The sequence below is a fragment of the Chroicocephalus ridibundus genome, chromosome 2 (genome assembly GCF_963924245.1).
Source record: "Chroicocephalus ridibundus chromosome 2, bChrRid1.1, whole genome shotgun sequence".
NCBI lineage: Eukaryota > Metazoa > Chordata > Aves > Charadriiformes > Laridae > Chroicocephalus > Chroicocephalus ridibundus.
Genome location: NC_086285.1, coordinates 3,628,230 through 3,645,546, shown reverse-complemented (window position 1 = coordinate 3,645,546; position 17,317 = coordinate 3,628,230). Strand labels below are relative to the sequence as shown.

General features: G+C 44.2%; 1 protein-coding gene across 22 annotated transcripts in view; it reads right to left on the bottom strand.

Annotated features, from left to right (window-relative positions):
* OBSCN (obscurin, cytoskeletal calmodulin and titin-interacting RhoGEF) overlaps window positions 1–17,317 on the bottom strand; it is a 200,494-nt gene that overhangs the window by 73,823 nt on the left and 109,354 nt on the right. For 20 of the 22 annotated variants that reach the window (XM_063324255.1, XM_063324256.1, XM_063324261.1 and 17 more), the window contains 11 exons: window positions 17,000–17,266; window positions 16,042–16,308; window positions 14,769–15,035; window positions 13,946–14,215; window positions 13,145–13,411; window positions 11,807–12,073; window positions 10,650–10,916; window positions 9,662–9,934; window positions 6,105–6,371; window positions 3,327–3,599; window positions 2,031–2,303 (listed from right to left, as the gene is read on the bottom strand). In XM_063324255.1, the coding sequence (XP_063180325.1) occupies window positions 2,031–2,303; window positions 3,327–3,599; window positions 6,105–6,371; window positions 9,662–9,934; window positions 10,650–10,916; window positions 11,807–12,073; window positions 13,145–13,411; window positions 13,946–14,215; window positions 14,769–15,035; window positions 16,042–16,308; window positions 17,000–17,266 (2,958 nt within the window). The remainder of the gene's footprint in view (window positions 1–2,030; window positions 2,304–3,326; window positions 3,600–6,104; window positions 6,372–9,661; window positions 9,935–10,649; window positions 10,917–11,806; window positions 12,074–13,144; window positions 13,412–13,945; window positions 14,216–14,768; window positions 15,036–16,041; window positions 16,309–16,999; window positions 17,267–17,317) is intronic. The other 2 variants (XM_063324258.1, XM_063324262.1) reach the window with 2 other exon arrangements.

Sequence of the window (17,317 nt, the reverse complement as noted above, 5' to 3'; positions counted from 1 at the left end):
GGGGTGAGATCGTCCACCATAAACTCTGTGTTTTGAATAATGCCCTTGCTGCACGACTGCCAGCCAACACCTGGGATTTTCCTCTCCACGTTGTAGCCCAGGATGTCACAACCGCCAGCGTTCGACGGCTTGTACCAAGACAGAGTGACAGAGTGGCTGTTTTTACTTAAAACTTCTGGTTCTTCAGGTGGATCGGGGTGGGCTGGAGGCACAACAGAGGTCCCATGATGTACGACATGAGCAATAATGCTTTATACTAAAACAACCGAGAGCCTTCTACAAACAATGAGGAGGAAGCGTGATAGACTCAGTATTTGTCTTATTGTAAAATTGAGTGGGTACATGCCCATGACCGTGAGACGTGCACGACGCCACTGAGTTTTCCTTCGTCTGCCCTGATCTACATTGCTAATGACAAACATTCCTTTTCCAGCTGTCATCTCCCATACTTAATGTCACTTATTGTGATTTATTTTTTTTTCCTGCTGCTTTGTTGCACCTATCTCAAAATAAAGATGACCCTATGTTGTCCATATTATCACGGAACTTAGCGGAAAACTTCAAGTACATTTGGGCCTTGATCATATTTATTTCAGGTCTGGCCTTAATGGAAATCAAGTTATTGTTGGACTACAGAGTAACTCTCTAGTAATTGAATAGCAAGTCACTCAATTTCTGTGTAATTGCTATGTATGTCATAGCATCAGGCAATAACAAATAAATACGTAATGGGAATGGTCTTGTGTCCTACCAGACTGGCTACTGATGATTACACTCAGTACGCTGGAAAATGTTCCTCACCTAACTTGCATTTCAGCTTCGAAGACAGAACTAATTCTTTCAGTCTTCAAGTTCAAGGCATTGAACAAGTAAATGACCTGCCACAATGTACCAGTCCAACAAATTAAAGGCAAATAAGGTCATCAGCCAGTTCTATAATTCTAGACACCACAAACATTCATTTCCACATAATACATAAGCTTATTTTCTCTATTTTCAGCCAAATTTCATCCAGAAAATCCATCAACATGAGGAGTTCAGGAGGATAGTATTTTGCAGTTTCTAAAATGTAGGTCCCTAAAATAAGACAACGCTGTTTTAAATCCATAAACACCCAATTCTTTTGTGGAAATGACTGGAATACATCAGATATCTCTCAAGTCGCAGAAGTCATTACACAGACAGACTACTCGTAATAATTTAAAGGAGGGATAGTCAATCAGTGACTCTTGAACAACTCCAGTACAGTGTACAGCCGATACACACTGCAATTATCTCAGAACCATCACTGGGGTCGTGCTGGTGTGACCATTGCTGGGTGACACACCTACGCCACCATGGGAAGGAGCCAGACCTTGGATGCTGGAACGGACATTGACCAATCATTGGTCTAACCTGCCTCACGAGGGAATTAGGGAACTATCACCTTTTTAGTGATATTAGAGCTATTTACTCTTCTATTTACTCTTGTAACTATTCTCATATTTCGAGCTATTAACTCTTGTATCTTGTATTAACACAAGTCATGTGTTTCACGGATCTCCCCCTCATGAAGATTTTAATATGCAAGTCATTAATCTGGAAAACCGTTTGCCCTGCACTTGAGCAAATTAGCAGATTTCAAAGGGTTCTCTGCTGCCCTGGGTAATTTTTCCACGTGCACTCTAATTCAGCTCCCTCCCAAGCCCACGTTTACCCAGGGTGATGCTGAACTCTTGAGTATTGAGTTCCATTCGGCTCTATGTTAACTTTTTACAAAAGACTGCAGCTAAAGAAAGCTGGTGAACTTTTCTACCACAGTCCAATACATTGTATCGCCTAGCCTGATACAATTTTCTTCTGATGAAGTGAACCGTTTCGGGTCAAAAAACAAGTTGCCCAGCAGCACCTTCCCAGATTAAGAACACTAGCCTGGGACACGCAAGGCAAAGAGAAAAGAATCGGTACAAAGATTAGAAAATTCAATGTCGTAGCTCAATACCAAAGTCTGAGATTTCAAGTGCCACCGGGCTAGAACAACAGACACTCACCTATCACGGATAACTTGGCTGATGCAATTGCTTCCCTGGAAGCAAAGGTCACTTCTCCAGAATGATGCGGTTGGGCTTTTTTCAGAATAAGTTTGTATTTGTTTCCATCTGCTTGTATCTCCCAGTCCTCATCCGGCTGGATCTCTATGTCATTACTGTACCAGGCAACTTCATTAATTGGCACAGCTTCACTTAGAACGCAGCTAAATGTAGCTTTCTCCCCCAGAGAGACTTCCACATCTGTGAGAGGCTGCAAGATCTGTAGGCGCCATCCTGTAGATAAAAATTGGCATTCAAGCCCTCAGTTACAGAAACAAAGACAGGCAAGAGATTCCCTGAATATTTTTGTGAAGCTCTGGACAGTGAGGCCTTGGAGATCAAGATCATTAAAATGGAGGGCTTGTATATCACCAGAACGGAAGGGGACAGAAACTTTCCAAAATTTTCAGGAGCAAAACCCAACCCAGCAATGCCTTTCTTTCCCAAGTAGCAGAAAACCCCAGGGAGGATACCATGCCATGACGGAGGATAGCTGTTCTTGTACTCTGAAAGGGGCTCTGATCCCCTCAGAAGTCTCAGTAATATCATAAAATACAAGGAATACAGAGATAATATCGTTGCTGACATAACTCTCACCTCTAGAGCCCTGAAGTACCTATAAACACAACCCAACTCATCGGGATAATGACAGCTCTAAGACAGTCGTTTGCTGCTAACTCCTTGCCAACTGATGCTGCTTATATCTGTGTCATAGCGTATGGAACAAGAAAAAAAAGGAAATTGCAAACCAGTTTCTATTTATTGTGTGGGAAGAAGATTTAGGTAAGAAGCAAACAACAAATGAAACTTTTCTTCTCTGCTACTCATCATATTTTCTTGGCTCATTTGCGCCTCCCAACCAGAAACCATTTGCGCCTCCCCTACCCTCTACAACTACCTGAAAGGAGGTTGTAGAGAGATGGGGGCTGACCTCTTCTCCCTGGTGACAAGTGATAGGACGAGAGGAAAAGGGTTCAAGTTACGTCAGGGGAGGTTTAGATTGGATATTAGGAAACATTTTTTCACTGAAAGGGTTATTAAACATTGGAATAGGCTGCCCAGGGAGGCGGTGGATTCACCATCCCTGGAGGCATTTAAAAAAAGGGTAGATGGGGCACTTAGGGACATGGTTTAGAAGTGGCTTTTGTCAGGGTAGGTTAATGGTTGGACTTGATGATCTTAAAGGTCCCTTCCAACCTCAACAATTCTATGATTCTATGAAATGTAAGACGTGGCATGCATGAGTGCTTGAGTTACCTTTCACCGTCAGGAAGGCTGAGGTCACCGCGTCGCTGCACATAAAGGTCACCCTGCAGCTGTCCCGGGGAGTGAGGTTCTTCAGCAGCAGAAGATGCCGGCGCCCATTTTCAAAGTAAACCATCTCAGTGTTCTCTGTAGTTTTGGCAGGCTCATCGTCAATCAGCCAGTTGTAGTTGTAGCACTCAGGTTTCGAAAGGTAACATTCAAACAGGGCTTCCCCTCCTTCCACGGCTTCCACGTTCTCCAAGCCCTGGACAATGCTGTTCTTGGCTGGCAAAGAAAGACAATGAACAGTATTCATTGTTTGGCTATACATATCTGAATATTAACAAGCCTCGGAGCACTGGATGATTCCCACCGCTGGAAAGCTGATAGAAAGGAGGTGGATGTGATAAACTGTTCATGTAGGCTTTGTTGTTAATTTCAACCATGCTCTAACACAAAACTATATTTATAGAATCATGGAATCATAGAACAGTTTACATTGGAAGATCCTAGCCTTGGAAGGGACCTTGAAGTTCCAATCCCTTGCCATGGGCAGGGACACCTCCCACTAGACCAGGTTGCTCAAAGCCCCATCCAACCTGGCCTTGGACACCTCCAGGGATGGGGCAGCCACAGATTCTCTGGGCAACCTGTTCCAGTGTCTCATCACTCTCAGAGTGAAAAAGTTCTTCCTAATATATAATCTAAATCTCCCCTCTTCCACTTTAAAACCATTCCCCCTCATCTTATGGCTCCCCTCCCTGATGAAGAGTCCATCCCCAGCTTTCCTGGAGCCCCTTTAGGTACTGGAAGGGGTTCTAAGGTCTCCCCGGAGCCTTCTCTTCTCCAGGCTGAACCCCAACTCTCTCAGCCTGTCCTCATAGCATAGGTGCTTCAGCCCTCTGATCATCTTTGTGGTCCTCCAAAACAACCATTTTAAGTAGTGAGATAGTTTAAAAGTAATGATAAACCTCTAGGACCTCTAGCATTTCATCTAGACTTCCTCCAAGAACCTGACAAATAAAGTAAAAAGTGTTGGTGTTTATATGAATCAGGCCAGTCGTTGGTAGGAAGAGGTAGCTCAGGATTATAAAGTATCACCAAATTCCTTCTGTCCCACAGCAGGAAACATTTCCCACAGATCTCCCAGGCAGCGCAATTATCATCATAATTGAGGAGATGGGCATCCATGAGAGCTCATGACAAAATCTAACTATCTTTCATGCAAAGCAAATGCAAGAGAATATTATAGCTGACAAAGCTATAGCGACTGTCACCTGAGTTAACAGCACATTTGCAAGTCTGCCTCTAGGGAACACACAAGGAATTAAAATCTGCATAATTTTCTGAATTATTACAAAAGCTCTAATAATGTATTAGGTTTATTTTCTCATGCGTGCATGGTGAATTGTGTGGTCAGGAACATGCATGTATCGACACACTCCATTTGCCTGCAGAGTCATGCATCAGTTGGCATTTGCACATAAGCAATCAGCCTCGTGCAAAATTAAATGTGGGCTGGTGCATGTGGATATAATTCGTCTTAGACCAGCTACGCGGACAAATCACATGCACAACAGTGGGAACGCACGGTTGAGTAAATACAATTTACACAAATACCGTACAATAGTCAGCATCATGTATAATATAAACCAATGCCCTGGGACATTCCTGTTTAGATCTCTATAACCATTATCTGGAACTATTCTAAGAAAAAAAAACAAACAAAAAACCAGCCCACTCCCTCCCCCTCCAAAAAAAAAGAAAAAAAAATCCAACAAAAAACCCCCCAAACCAATCTTGAAGAATTTATTTAATAGCAAATAACGCCAAAAATTAATTAAGTAAAAAAATTCTATATGGGGTTTGTAAATCCTTGGAGAATGCATAATTTTGTAGAAGAAATCCGAGATGTTTATTTGTGGACTCTTGGAGCGCTGGTTTCTCTAACTACGAAAGGCAGAAAATTGCAAATCCTGCCTCCTCTGGGACACTTTTAGATTATGTTCATTAACGTCTTTTTAAATCCCTAAAATAGAAAGTGCTTATCAACGTAGAAAATAAATGATACCCGGTTCTTCTGTACTCACAGCCCCGATTAGAAAAGAAGGCATAATCGCCCAACAAAACACAAAAAAAATCAGAAATCAAATCAGAACCAGTGCTGATCACACTAATTCACGTAGTGATTGCGAACAGTAATTCCATACACAGCAGAAAAAGGTAAGAAACATCAATATAAAAGCCTAAATCTATTTTAAATTTTTTATTTGCTGTTTCTCAAAAATGATGACGACAAGTAAGACGACAGCTCCTGAGTGACCAGCATTTGAAAGAAGTAAAATACCAGGCTACCTTTGCTTAGCCGAAAATAAAATGAAATTCCGCACTATCCATTAGCTACTGGTTTCAAGGCACACTGTGCATAAAAAGCACTCTGTAACAGCAAAAAGTATTATTTCTTTGGACCAACATTACATCTGTGACTTCACAATAATTCAGCAGGACACATCCCACTGCACTGACGTTGCACTTCATTGCAGGAGAGGCGTGATGCGTAAGTGGTGTAAGAAGTGAGCGTTAATTAGAACTAAGCTCCAGTGAAACGCTGCAGTTTCATATTCAACACCCATTAACTCCCAACTACTTTTATCATTGTTATCAGTACTGGAGCGAACACCAAAGAGAGGGTATCATCTGATGTGTCACTTATTGTGAGATGCTGCCATGATTTTTCCACCTCTTATTTGGAACCCATGATAGTCTTCCTCTTTAGCTGGAAGACCTCACCTTGAACATCAAGTGCAGCCATCACTTTAGTGCCTTCAGCTTCACAAGAATAGATGCCAGTGTCTTCTGGTACCGTAGGTTTAATTTTTAGCATGCTTACATTCCAGTCCTGAACGATAATCACTCGCTGCCCATCTGCATGTATTTCCTGATCATTTTTCTTCCATATGGCGTGTACTGGCCTAGAATATTGGCATATGAACTCTGCTGTGCCATCTTCATCAACAGTTATGTCCTGCATGGGACTGACCACTTCAATGGTCGGATCTGTTAACCAACACGTCAGGAAGGACATGCATTAGTGGATCCTCATGGAAATTGCCACTTAGAGATTTTTTGACAAGCACAGAGCCTGCAGGGAGCAAGCAGAGTGACAGTGCAAGCGGGAAGCCGACTGGACACACTGGGGATTAGCGGTTTAGTCTGTGCTTTTGTCAGCATCAAGCAGGATTGAAGCAAAACTGGTACATTAGAATGTAACTATCACACTGGAAACTGGGCCATCAGCAATTAAGGCTTGTGCTTTAACAGTCCTGAACATCAACTTCTACGCAGAACGTCTGCTGAAGTTCCCTCCAGGCTTAGTTTTTCTCCCAGCGCTGCTGACATCCTCTACCCTAGGAAGCATGGGATGCAAAACACTTCTGCTTCCCAGAACGTGGCAGGAGCACAAGTGTGAGAGAGAGGACTGCAAGGGATGGGCTGCTCTGAGTGGTTCCCCGTAACTCTCAACCTCACCTTGCCTTTGGAAAATGTCACAAACTCTACTGGAGGCTCCTCGTATGAGCAAACCGCAACCACTCATTGGAAAGAAATGCAATACTCAAACACAAATACTCATTCCTGTCCTCTGGTGGTGATGGCTATATGTCAGGAGTTATTGGCAGCACGAGGAGCAAAGATCCAGGACAACTGTAACAAAAAAACTCCTCTGAAGAAGGTGAGAGCCATGATCTTAAGCATCCAGTATTTCTTTTAAAATACTAGTTCTGCTTCTTGGGAGGCAGCTGTAAGGCACAGTAGATATATCTAACCTCAACATATTGTGAGCTTCCAAAGCAGCCAAGGAGTCCCTCCTGAGACGTTAAACTGGAGCACTCGCATACAACTGCAATACAAACTGCTAAAAAGAAAAACCTCAGTGAAATCTGAAACTGGAAGTCTATCTGCAACATCCTTCTCAGCAGAACTATGACAACTTCCCCCCAGAATTCATAGGGCTACAATGGGACATAAAAAGGTGGCAGTCAGAGAAAGCTGATATATGTCCTTATCTTTCATATAGTTGTTCTGATCACAGGCTTTCACAGCTAGAATAAACTACACTGGACCTCTGTCTGGAATGCTCCTCTTGGAATGTGGTGTACCAGGTTGAGGATTTGGGATGCTCCAAGCAGCCATTGGGAAGCTTGGAGCAAGGAAGCAAAGATAGTTTTGCAAATGTCTTTTGGAAACTTGTTGCAAGGCTTGATCCTGCTCTCTAAGCTCCCTCTACCACTCTGTGTGTCTGCATGCATTTACGGAGAGGAGACATCAGTGGCAGACCATGGAGATGCTTTGGTTGCACAAGGACTGAAGAAGCAAGGAGGTATCTGTGCAGCTGGAGAGTACAACACTGTCTCCTTTGATAAGATGTAGGCGTGCTCCTCACAGCAAACATCACCTGTGGTATTGGAGAAGGAAGGTGTCCTGGTTCCACTGCCCCATTGCTCTTTGCCACTGCTAGGCTAAGATCTTAGTGACCCTATTCACCCACGTGGAAAGCTCCTTGGGGGTTAGGAGCCAACGTGTCCACTGGGACATGTAATTTTCACCCTGCCCAGGGGGATCAGAAGAAGGCAGCAGCTCCTTCAACCTTATCCATTTTCCCCCCACCCTTACATGAAGATACCACCATACTGGGTCACTGAATGAATACAGTTGCAGGGTGATGATATTGTGAAGGCCCAACAAGAAAAGCTGTCATGAGATCTCAGTTATTATAGAATATATCCAGTTACAAGCATGCCTTACACCAGGAGAATGGGACATATGGGACAGAGAGAAAGACAACTTGTTCCTTGATGAAGAACAAGCCATGGATGGCTAGATAGACTGAAATATGCCTAAGTTTGAAGATCTATTTTTAGATTTCTGGACAAAATACACTAAATTGGCTGTTAATACAAGCACAGTTAGAATTTTACTAGTGTTTTACTTTCCTATTGAGTCAAGTATTATTGAGCACGGTGTAACTGGGGTGTTTTTAAATACCTTTCTTGTGCTAATCCAGTTATAGTCATATACTACTGCACTTCAGGTTCACGTCAAAGAAATCTTGCCTTAATAGAAGTACAAACTATCCACATACATGTGTGTACTAGCATGAGCTGTTGGGTTGGACTAGATGATCTCCAAGAGGTTCCTTCCAACATCAAGGATGCTGTGATTCTGTGAAACGAAAACCTTTCAGGAACCCTTTATTTCACCGAGTAGAATACCTAACAATGCATTTCTTTTTATTTATGTTTTAGGCAAACTGGATTTCTTTGCCTGGAGAGCTCAGAACCAGCTTCTGCCTCTGAAAACGTGAAACTCCAAATTGTTACAAATGGACATGGGTTGTGGGGTTGGCACACCATGTTGTCGCTGCCCCATTCTGATATTAAGAAGTGATTTGGCATTTTATCTTTGCAGAGAGTTAATTTTTCTGAATGTAGAAGGGACACATTATACAGAGAAGGAGACATCAACCACTGACTATAATTCCATATCGTGGATCATTCCTGTTATGGTAGGCAGTTGTAGCATGGGGGTAGATTTTAATAAAGAACTCTTTAATCTTTATCTCTCTCTCTCTATAAATCCTCTTTCCAAGCAAGTAATAAGTGTTACTTTTGTCTGAAAATTCCCAATGGCTATAAAAGGGCTGGACGTGAAGGAGTTTGCTTTATCGAGTCTGGAGCTCAGTGTTATTTGCGGCTTGTGGCTACCCTTACCAAATGAGGAAAATATTTATTCAACAGACCCCAAAGCTTTTCTAGTGCAGTGATGACCATTACTTTTCTGGCAGTCAACAAACGAGGCTCATTTTGTCACTGTGTTACCCCGATGTCATATAGCCTTTGGTTTTTAGGAGGAGCTCTGGAGCCAACAATATAACAGCCCGAAGTCTTGTCTTGGGAATATACCGAGCTTGGTGCCAGTAGCCTAGCTATGGAGCAGCACAGTGGTAATTTTGTGAATTTCCAGCTACATAATACTTTTGTGGTATTATAAAAACAGTTGAAGGAGGGATAATAAAAATCAGGTGCTACCACAGTGGTTTATGTTCAGCTCTACTTAGACGTCAAATAGCCCTGACGCTGCAACCATTTCTCACCTGAACCACTCAAAAAATCGACGTGGTTGTACCTACAAGACTTCAGACACGAGTACAGGTGACTTGCAGAAGTGGAGGGTTGCGGGACACAGAAGAACTGTGAGGGGATTTAGTAAGGGTAGCCTGCAAGGCAGAAGCACTAGCGCACTGAGCAAGTCCAGAGGTGGCCGTGTGGTTTTTTCTAACAATGAAATACCTTTGACTAATAATTTAGCTGAAGATATAAGGGACCCAGCTCTGAAGGTGACAGTGCCTGAGTCATGGCACGCCACGTCATTTAGGGTTAAAGTGTGGATCATCCCGTCCTGCTCAGAGATTTCAGTCACAAAGTTGTTGTGAAGGGGAGATCCATCGAGCCACCACTGCACGTTCTTCACGCCCGGGTACGAGAGCTCACAGGTGAACGTGGCTGACTCACCCACAAAGACGTCTGTGTTCTTTAAACCAGAAACTATGACTGCTGCTTCTTCTGTATAACAGAGCAAGAGAAGGTGCCAAAGGAAAACAAGAGCATAAACATATACATGTTGCTTCCTGCAGAAGTAGTCTAAGCAACAGTGCAAGTTGTCCAGGAGAGTTAAACTTGTAATGCTGTTCCAGAGAAAAAAGAACTTAAATTTTCTTTAAGGGATTTTGAAACCACCTTCCATCCTTCACCCGCTTGCAAGCACATTGTGCGTGTGTGTCTTCAAACACTGTCTCACTGGGAGGAAACCCCCCTCCATGACCAGGTCATGACTGGCTCTCCTCTGCGTTGCAGCCATCTGCGCTGACGTTGTATGAGGTGGGAGGCAGAGAGGCAGCTCAAGGTTTAAATGTTTACTTATAGTGCTTTGAAAGAGTAATAAGAATACCAACAATGATAGAAGCTGTAATCAGCAATAACAAGAATTTCATATATTTTTTTTTTTTACGACCACTGCTCCAAGCAAATAGTTTTTCAGCAGTACCACCATCTGCTGTGGTACGCAGTACGGTCAGTACTTTGAACAACCTAAATTTATAAATGTTGGTCCAACCTCAGCCTGGATGTAAATGTTTATATCTTCACTGAAACCAGGAAAGAATTTAATAGACCTTCAACTGCTTGCACCCGAAACAAGTTTGGCCAGTTACTGTCAAAGACTTTGGAACAAGAAACCCAGGCAGCAAAATTGGAGCATTTCCACCACATTTCACCTTACCTTGCACATACACAGAACCTGTGGTGATCTCGTAGCCGGTGCTACAGGTATAATCCCCGCAGTCATCAGGCTCTACACCGTGGATGATCAGCTCAGCAATGCTGCCTTTCAGCTTCATCTCGTACTTGTCACTGGGCTGAATGACCACCCCTCCTTTCCTCCACTCAACAGGGGCGTCCGGCTTGGAGATCTCACAGTGCAAGACAGCTGTTCCCCCTTCTTCAGACTCTACGTTTTTCAGCTCTTCATTAAACAACACGGGTAGTACTGCGGTGGAGAAGCAACTGCATCAGTGACAGCACCGAGAGGCGAGAAACTTGGTTGCAACTTCTCCAGCTTGGCAGTTCCCCTCTTTCTGGACCACAACTTGCCTGCTGGCAATGCCAAGCCCAGAGCAGGACTTGTCCCATACCAACCCCGAGTTGTCCCACAGCCACTCATGGGGACCAGCTGCTGGTACAGTGAGGGTGTCCACTGCTGCTCCATCAGGGATTGCCACAGGTCGCAGGACCTCTAAAGGGGCTTCATGTGGGCGTACCCATAATTTTCAGCGCAAGCAGTTAGAGTACCGATCACAGCAACTGGACATTTAATCGCTGAAACCACACACTCTGATCTGGAGCTGGGTACGGGGGCTAAACTCAGGATCTAAAAAGCACGATCTTGTTTCTCAAGCCAAAAGACGCAGCACTCTTCATGTGAAATGAATAAAAGTATAAAATCTATACTAACTACAGTCTAAACTATAAAAACATAGCCACTAGAAAAAGGCAAAAAGCCACAATTCTCGGGCTGCTCAGGCACAAATGGGTGTAATGGCTCAATTTAAAGTGGGCCTGCTCTAGGTATGGTGAAATACTCCAGTCTCTCCTTGTCAGGCCCCAGGCAAGTTTTCTATCTGCTCTTGTACACCCCCTCCACTTGCAGCAGCTGCAGTTTTGCTCCCAGCTCTCACAAGTGAGATCAAAACGGCAACTGAAGAAACAGAATTGGGTTTAAAAAGCACAAAATCATTCTTTGAAGATTGCGGATCAGACCCTTTCCTGCAGTTGTAATTCAGAGCGTTAACAATAATTCAGTGATAAAACATCCATATCAGCCACCTGGAGAACAGCCACAGCCGTAACTTTTCTGCCTCCAAGCAAGGCTTCTCCTACCTTTGACTTGCAAGGATGCAGTGGTCTGCTGGTCCCCCGAGTCGCATGTGTAATCGCCAGCGTCCTGAGCCTCCGCATCGTAGATGAAAAGCTCAACACGTGTCCCCTCTTGGTGGATCTCATACTTGTCACTGGGCTGCAGCACCGTGTCTCCTTTCCTCCACTCCACAGATGCATCGGGTTTCGTCAGCTCGCAGCGCAGCACGGCCGTGCCCCCTTCCTCCACCTCCTCGTTTTTCAGCCAGTGTTTGAAAAGCACAGGCAGGGCTTGGAAGGGGGAATGGTGCAAAGAGAAAAAAAAATAATGAGTGAAGCAAAAATACAAAATGGAGGAATGTTTTATTTTGAAGGTACTGATAATGCCATTCATGATGCTCATGTACAATTTGGGCTGCATTTATCTGAAGAGAGCTGCCAGGGGCAGGGATGCCTAGGTCTAAGCCAGACAGAAGAGGAGGAGGGAGTGGAGTTAACCAGCAGGAAAAAATTAAGTTCTATGGGAGCTGTATTTCTCTCCCCATATCCTAGACTTCTTCTCACAAAGAATTCCCAACTAACTTGGGTAATAATTTCTGAAGCCCAGATGGTTTTTCACTGTGAGGCTGGTGAGACACTGGAACAAGGTCACCCAGAGAAGTTGTACCTGCCCCATCCCTGGAAGTGTTCAAGGCCAGGCTGGATGGGGCTTTGAGCAACCTGGTCTAGTGGGAGGTGTCCCTGCCCAAGGCAGGAGGGGTGAAACAAGATGATCTTTAAGGTCCCTTCCAACCCAAACCATTCTATGATTCATCCCCAGAAAAACCCCACAGAATAGGATGAAAACACTCAGAGAATATACACCTGCAGACCTGAGGCTTCAGGTCATGCAGCCAGGGATCAATTACAGAATAATTAAGGCTGAAGAGACCTCTGGAGGTCCTCCATGGATGGAGATTGTTCCACCCCTCTTGGACCCAGTAGTGTCTGACCACCCCTTCATTTTGAAAGGCTGGTTTTTTTTTTTCCCTAATCTGAATTTCTCTTATTGCCTCTTGAATTGCACTTGTTGCCTCTCTCCTCCCCAGAGGACTTGGGGTCCTCTGTCTACTGAGCACCCCAAGTCTCACTCTCCTCTGTAGACCCTCATTAGGAAGCCGCAGACAGAAATGAGGTTCCCCCTCAACCTTCTCTTCCTCAGTCTGAAAAGACCCAGCCTCTTCTTATACTTCACGTGCTCCAGCCCCCTGACGAACTTGGTAGCACTTGTTCCACTACCTCAATGTCTGTCTTGTACTAGAGAGCTCCAAAAATTGACACACACACACCTCTCCCCAGTGCTGAGCAAAGAGGAGATCATACCTTTAACCTCTAGTTTGGCAGTGGTATTCCCGTCGGCCGTGTGGCAGCTATACTCCCCTGAGTCCGCACAGTTCAAGTCGTGAATGACCAATGTGTGAACGTTTCCCTCCTGCTTGATGCTGCACTTCTGGCTGGAGCGGATGACGGTCGTGCCTTTCTTCCACTCCACTGGGACATCAGGCTTGGACACCTCACAGGACAAGTGAGCTGTGCTACCCTCCTGCAGCTCCAAGCTGTGGAGTGCTTTTACAAAGGTGACCGGAGCAACTGTGGGGAAGAGGGTACCAACACTGCTGCAACCGCCTAATCAAGCATTCCCCCAGATCAGAACCATGTGCTTATAGTTACATTTTGAACCAGATCAAAGAGGAACAAACAAGATAAGGTATTGACATGGCCCATCCTTAAAAATCATTCTAGGTAACTTAATGGAAAGTTTTTTTCAGAGTTTTCAGATGTTTTTTGGATTAAATATGACTTAAAAACATCATAAGTAGGAGATTAATTCAGAGCACGTTCTTGACATTCTTCAGCATTGATTCTGACATATCTTAGCTGCTTGTTTCAGGATAAGCTGGATGGTCTTCAAAGGATGTTTACTTCACTCCATGGACTATCAAAAGGACTGAAACGACTAGCACAAATGTACATACCTAACTCTTAAATGACTCAATTATGTTGGCAGAATCTCCCAAAATTTCCAAGGACCCCTCTTCCCAAATACACCTCTGCAGAAGCTAAAGCAACGTTGACAGTTCTTACCAGTATGTCCTCAATCCCTCTTCCCAGGAGGTGGCTCACCTTGGACTGTTAGCTGTGCTGCTGAGGTGTGCTGCCCGACTTTGAAACTGATGGACCCACAGTCTTCTAGTGTCACCTTCCTCAGGATCAAAGTGTGACGCATCCCTTGGACTCTGATCTCATTCATTTCGTTGGATTGCAGGGGAACATCCCCCAGGAACCACTGGGCATCCTGAGTTGTTTCCCGGGACAGCCTGCATTCAAACACTGCGTCTTCTCCTTCATATGAAGTGACGTCCTTGAGCTTCTCCACTATGGTGGCTGCTGGTTCTTTATGGAAAGGTCAACAGAGTTTGATACCTACTTTCAAGACATCTTTTCTGGGTTAAACATCTTGTTATGCTCTTTGCTGAGAGTACTGTATTATTTGAAAGAGCGACCACAAAGTGCTAAGCACTAAATGCATAGAAATGTGGGTACATGGTAACGTCTTACATTCTTATAGATGTGTTATTTATGTATGAGTGCATATATATTATGCACATATATATGATAGTCTATAAAGTAAGCACGTTTTAGTGTATTGCGTATATAATAAATATATAATATATATTTATAATGCTATCTATGTATTGTGAAAACATTGTCAATAGCTTTTAGTGGGTGACATTAACATTAAACCACAGACTCATTGACTAAAGACCCATTTCTGATTCCATGGAGATAACCGACCCAGTTTTTATCCCTCTAAAATCCCCCCCGTCTCTGAGATCCCTGTGATTCAGTTTGGGCATAGGACAATGTCTAGCTGTCAAATTACTCAATCACGTGCCCCTGCCACGGTACCAAGCCCTGTTCGTCTCTTCCCCAAGCAAAGCCCCACCTTTCACCAGCACAGCTGCGGTGGTTTGCTGGTCCCCTGTGTCACACGTGTATTCCCCAGCATCAGCTCCGCTCAGGTTGTGAATTGTCAGCTCAGCCACAGATCCAGCCTGACGCATCTTGTATTTGTCACTTGGTCGCAGCACTGTCCCGGCCTTCTTCCACTGCACAGTAGCATTTGGTTTTGAGATTTCACAGGTCAAAGTGACGGCACCGCCTTCTTCAGCTTGCTGGTTCTGGAGTGGTTGTGTGAAGATTACTGGCAAAGCTGAACCAAGATAAATCAGAGGGAAAAAAAATTAGATTTCATTGGTGACTGTCACTAAATTTTGTGTTTAGTGAAACTGTGGTGCCATTCCAAATTTTGTTAAAACTCAATTCCAAAATTACTTTAAAACCTAAACAACGAATGACAGAAAGTGCTGGATTTCCAAGAGCACTCTGCATTTCCCAAGAGTCACTGGGCACTGCACACACCGAGCACCTTAGGGAATGTGTTCTTTCTTACAGAGCAGCAGTCATGGATATGGACTCTTGAGTATCGAAGTGTGTGTATCTCCAAATGGGTACCAAAGCCACAACTCAAAAACCTATGCATGATATCTAAGTTCTTGGGTATTTGGCAGAGTGCATGGAGAAACACCATTATATAATGCCCCTCATTTGAAAACTGGACCCAGAAGAGAAATGAATGCTGGAAGTCTTTGCACTGATGTGTATCCCTGATGGGTCAAGATGGAGCTTCGGCGGGTTGGTTTACAATGCACCACATATAGAAGTTTAGTTCCTCAAGTCCAGTTCCCTAGAACCACCTTGGTGGCTCGACAGTTACAGCTGAATTGGTATTTAAAAGGGAAGGAGATGTGGTTCCAGAAATTGGAGTGAATTCACAGCAACCGCGTGGCAGATGTGTATAAGAGGAGACAGACCTGAAGGTTCTTGTGAGTGGTGTAGGAACGGAGGGTGTATTTTGTGGGCCAGCTGGGGGATGACTGGGGTAAACGCTTTTGTACAATTGCATTTGCAGTGAAGGCATCCCATTGTGCAGCTAAGTCCTGCAGCCTAGGGCTCGTAGGAGCAAGCATAGGAATAAGGAGGAGGGAAAAATAACGTCTTTGTGAAGACCTACTCTGTCAGACTGTGTCACTGTTGATTCACAAATCCTCATCACAAAACCGGACCAGATTCTTCCACAAGGTCCCTGAGTCTTACAATATAGAACATCTAAACTAACCTAGAGCTCCCTAAAAGGTGAAGTGAAAGCTTTTTGTCACCTTTCACTACCAAGGATGCCATAGTTTGCTCATCGCCAGAATCGCAGATGTAGTCTCCAGCATCCTTCAGCTGTAGATCGTGGATGAGTAGTTCCACAGCAGAGCCCATCTGCTTCATCTCGTACTTGTTGCTGGCTTGGAGCAAGACTGACCCTTTTTTCCACCTCACTGGCACATCGTGTTTGGAGAGCTCAGCATGAAGGGTGACCGTAGAGCCTTCCTCGGCTTCCTGGTTTCGGAGTTTTTTTTCAAAGAGTGCTGGAGTGGCTGGGACCACACATAAGGACACAAATGGACAGCCACCATCAGGGGATCTGCTTACAGTGCAAATATTCTGGTATCACTGGGTCCTGAAGTTAGTGTGATGGCAGGCAGATGCGTGCCCTTCACGGGAGAGCCCTCAAGGGGTATTTCAAAAGACAGCATTTCAGAAGAACATCCCGGCTCCTCTTTATTTTTGCTGACTTTGTATCTAAGAAAAAGTCACCTTAATATTGTAATTGTACCATTTTAAAAAGTTGATATATTGGCACATTACACTTATTTTTAAGACAAATAGAAGCATTTAGGTGCTTTGCTCGTCAGCTGGAGTTGAGCGCCCAAGGAAGATTGAGCACTTTGACTCTTGAGCACCATTTTCCCAGGTGGAACTACAGCTGAAAGGATAAGTAAGCATCAAAAATGGGCTCATTCTGATTTTTAGTTCTAGTCTTGGTTTTCCTGAGTGACCAGAAAGAGGCCCTTGGGTCTAGGATCGTGGAAGCAGTTACTGCACTCAGATCCCTCCATGTTCATTCCTCAGGACACCACTGGACTTAACATAACTTCTGAAAGCAAAAGGACTCAGGTGCTTTATGCCAGCATAGTACAGCTGAAGTCAGGGACAGTAGATAGCACCCTCTTGCTAGAACTTAGCTAAGGAAGCTTCTCGTCTTAAAAAGAAAATAAATCAACCTACCTTTAACGGTTAAAGTGGCTGTCGTTTGTTCATTTCCATTATCACAGGTGTATTTGCCAGAGTCTTCTGGTTTTAAGTGATAAATCTTTAAAGTATGGATTGTTCCCTCCTGCTTGATTTCATACTTGGGGCTCGGGGAAATCACCTGAGCACCCTTCTTCCACTCCACCGCAGCATTCGGCTGGGAGACCTCACAGCAGAGGATGGCTGTTTCTTCTTCCTGCAGTTCTATGCTCTGTAATTTCTCCTTGAAAACTGGAGGTGGCACTGAAATTACAAACACACCAAAGGCATTTACAGTCACCGTTATCTTGTTTC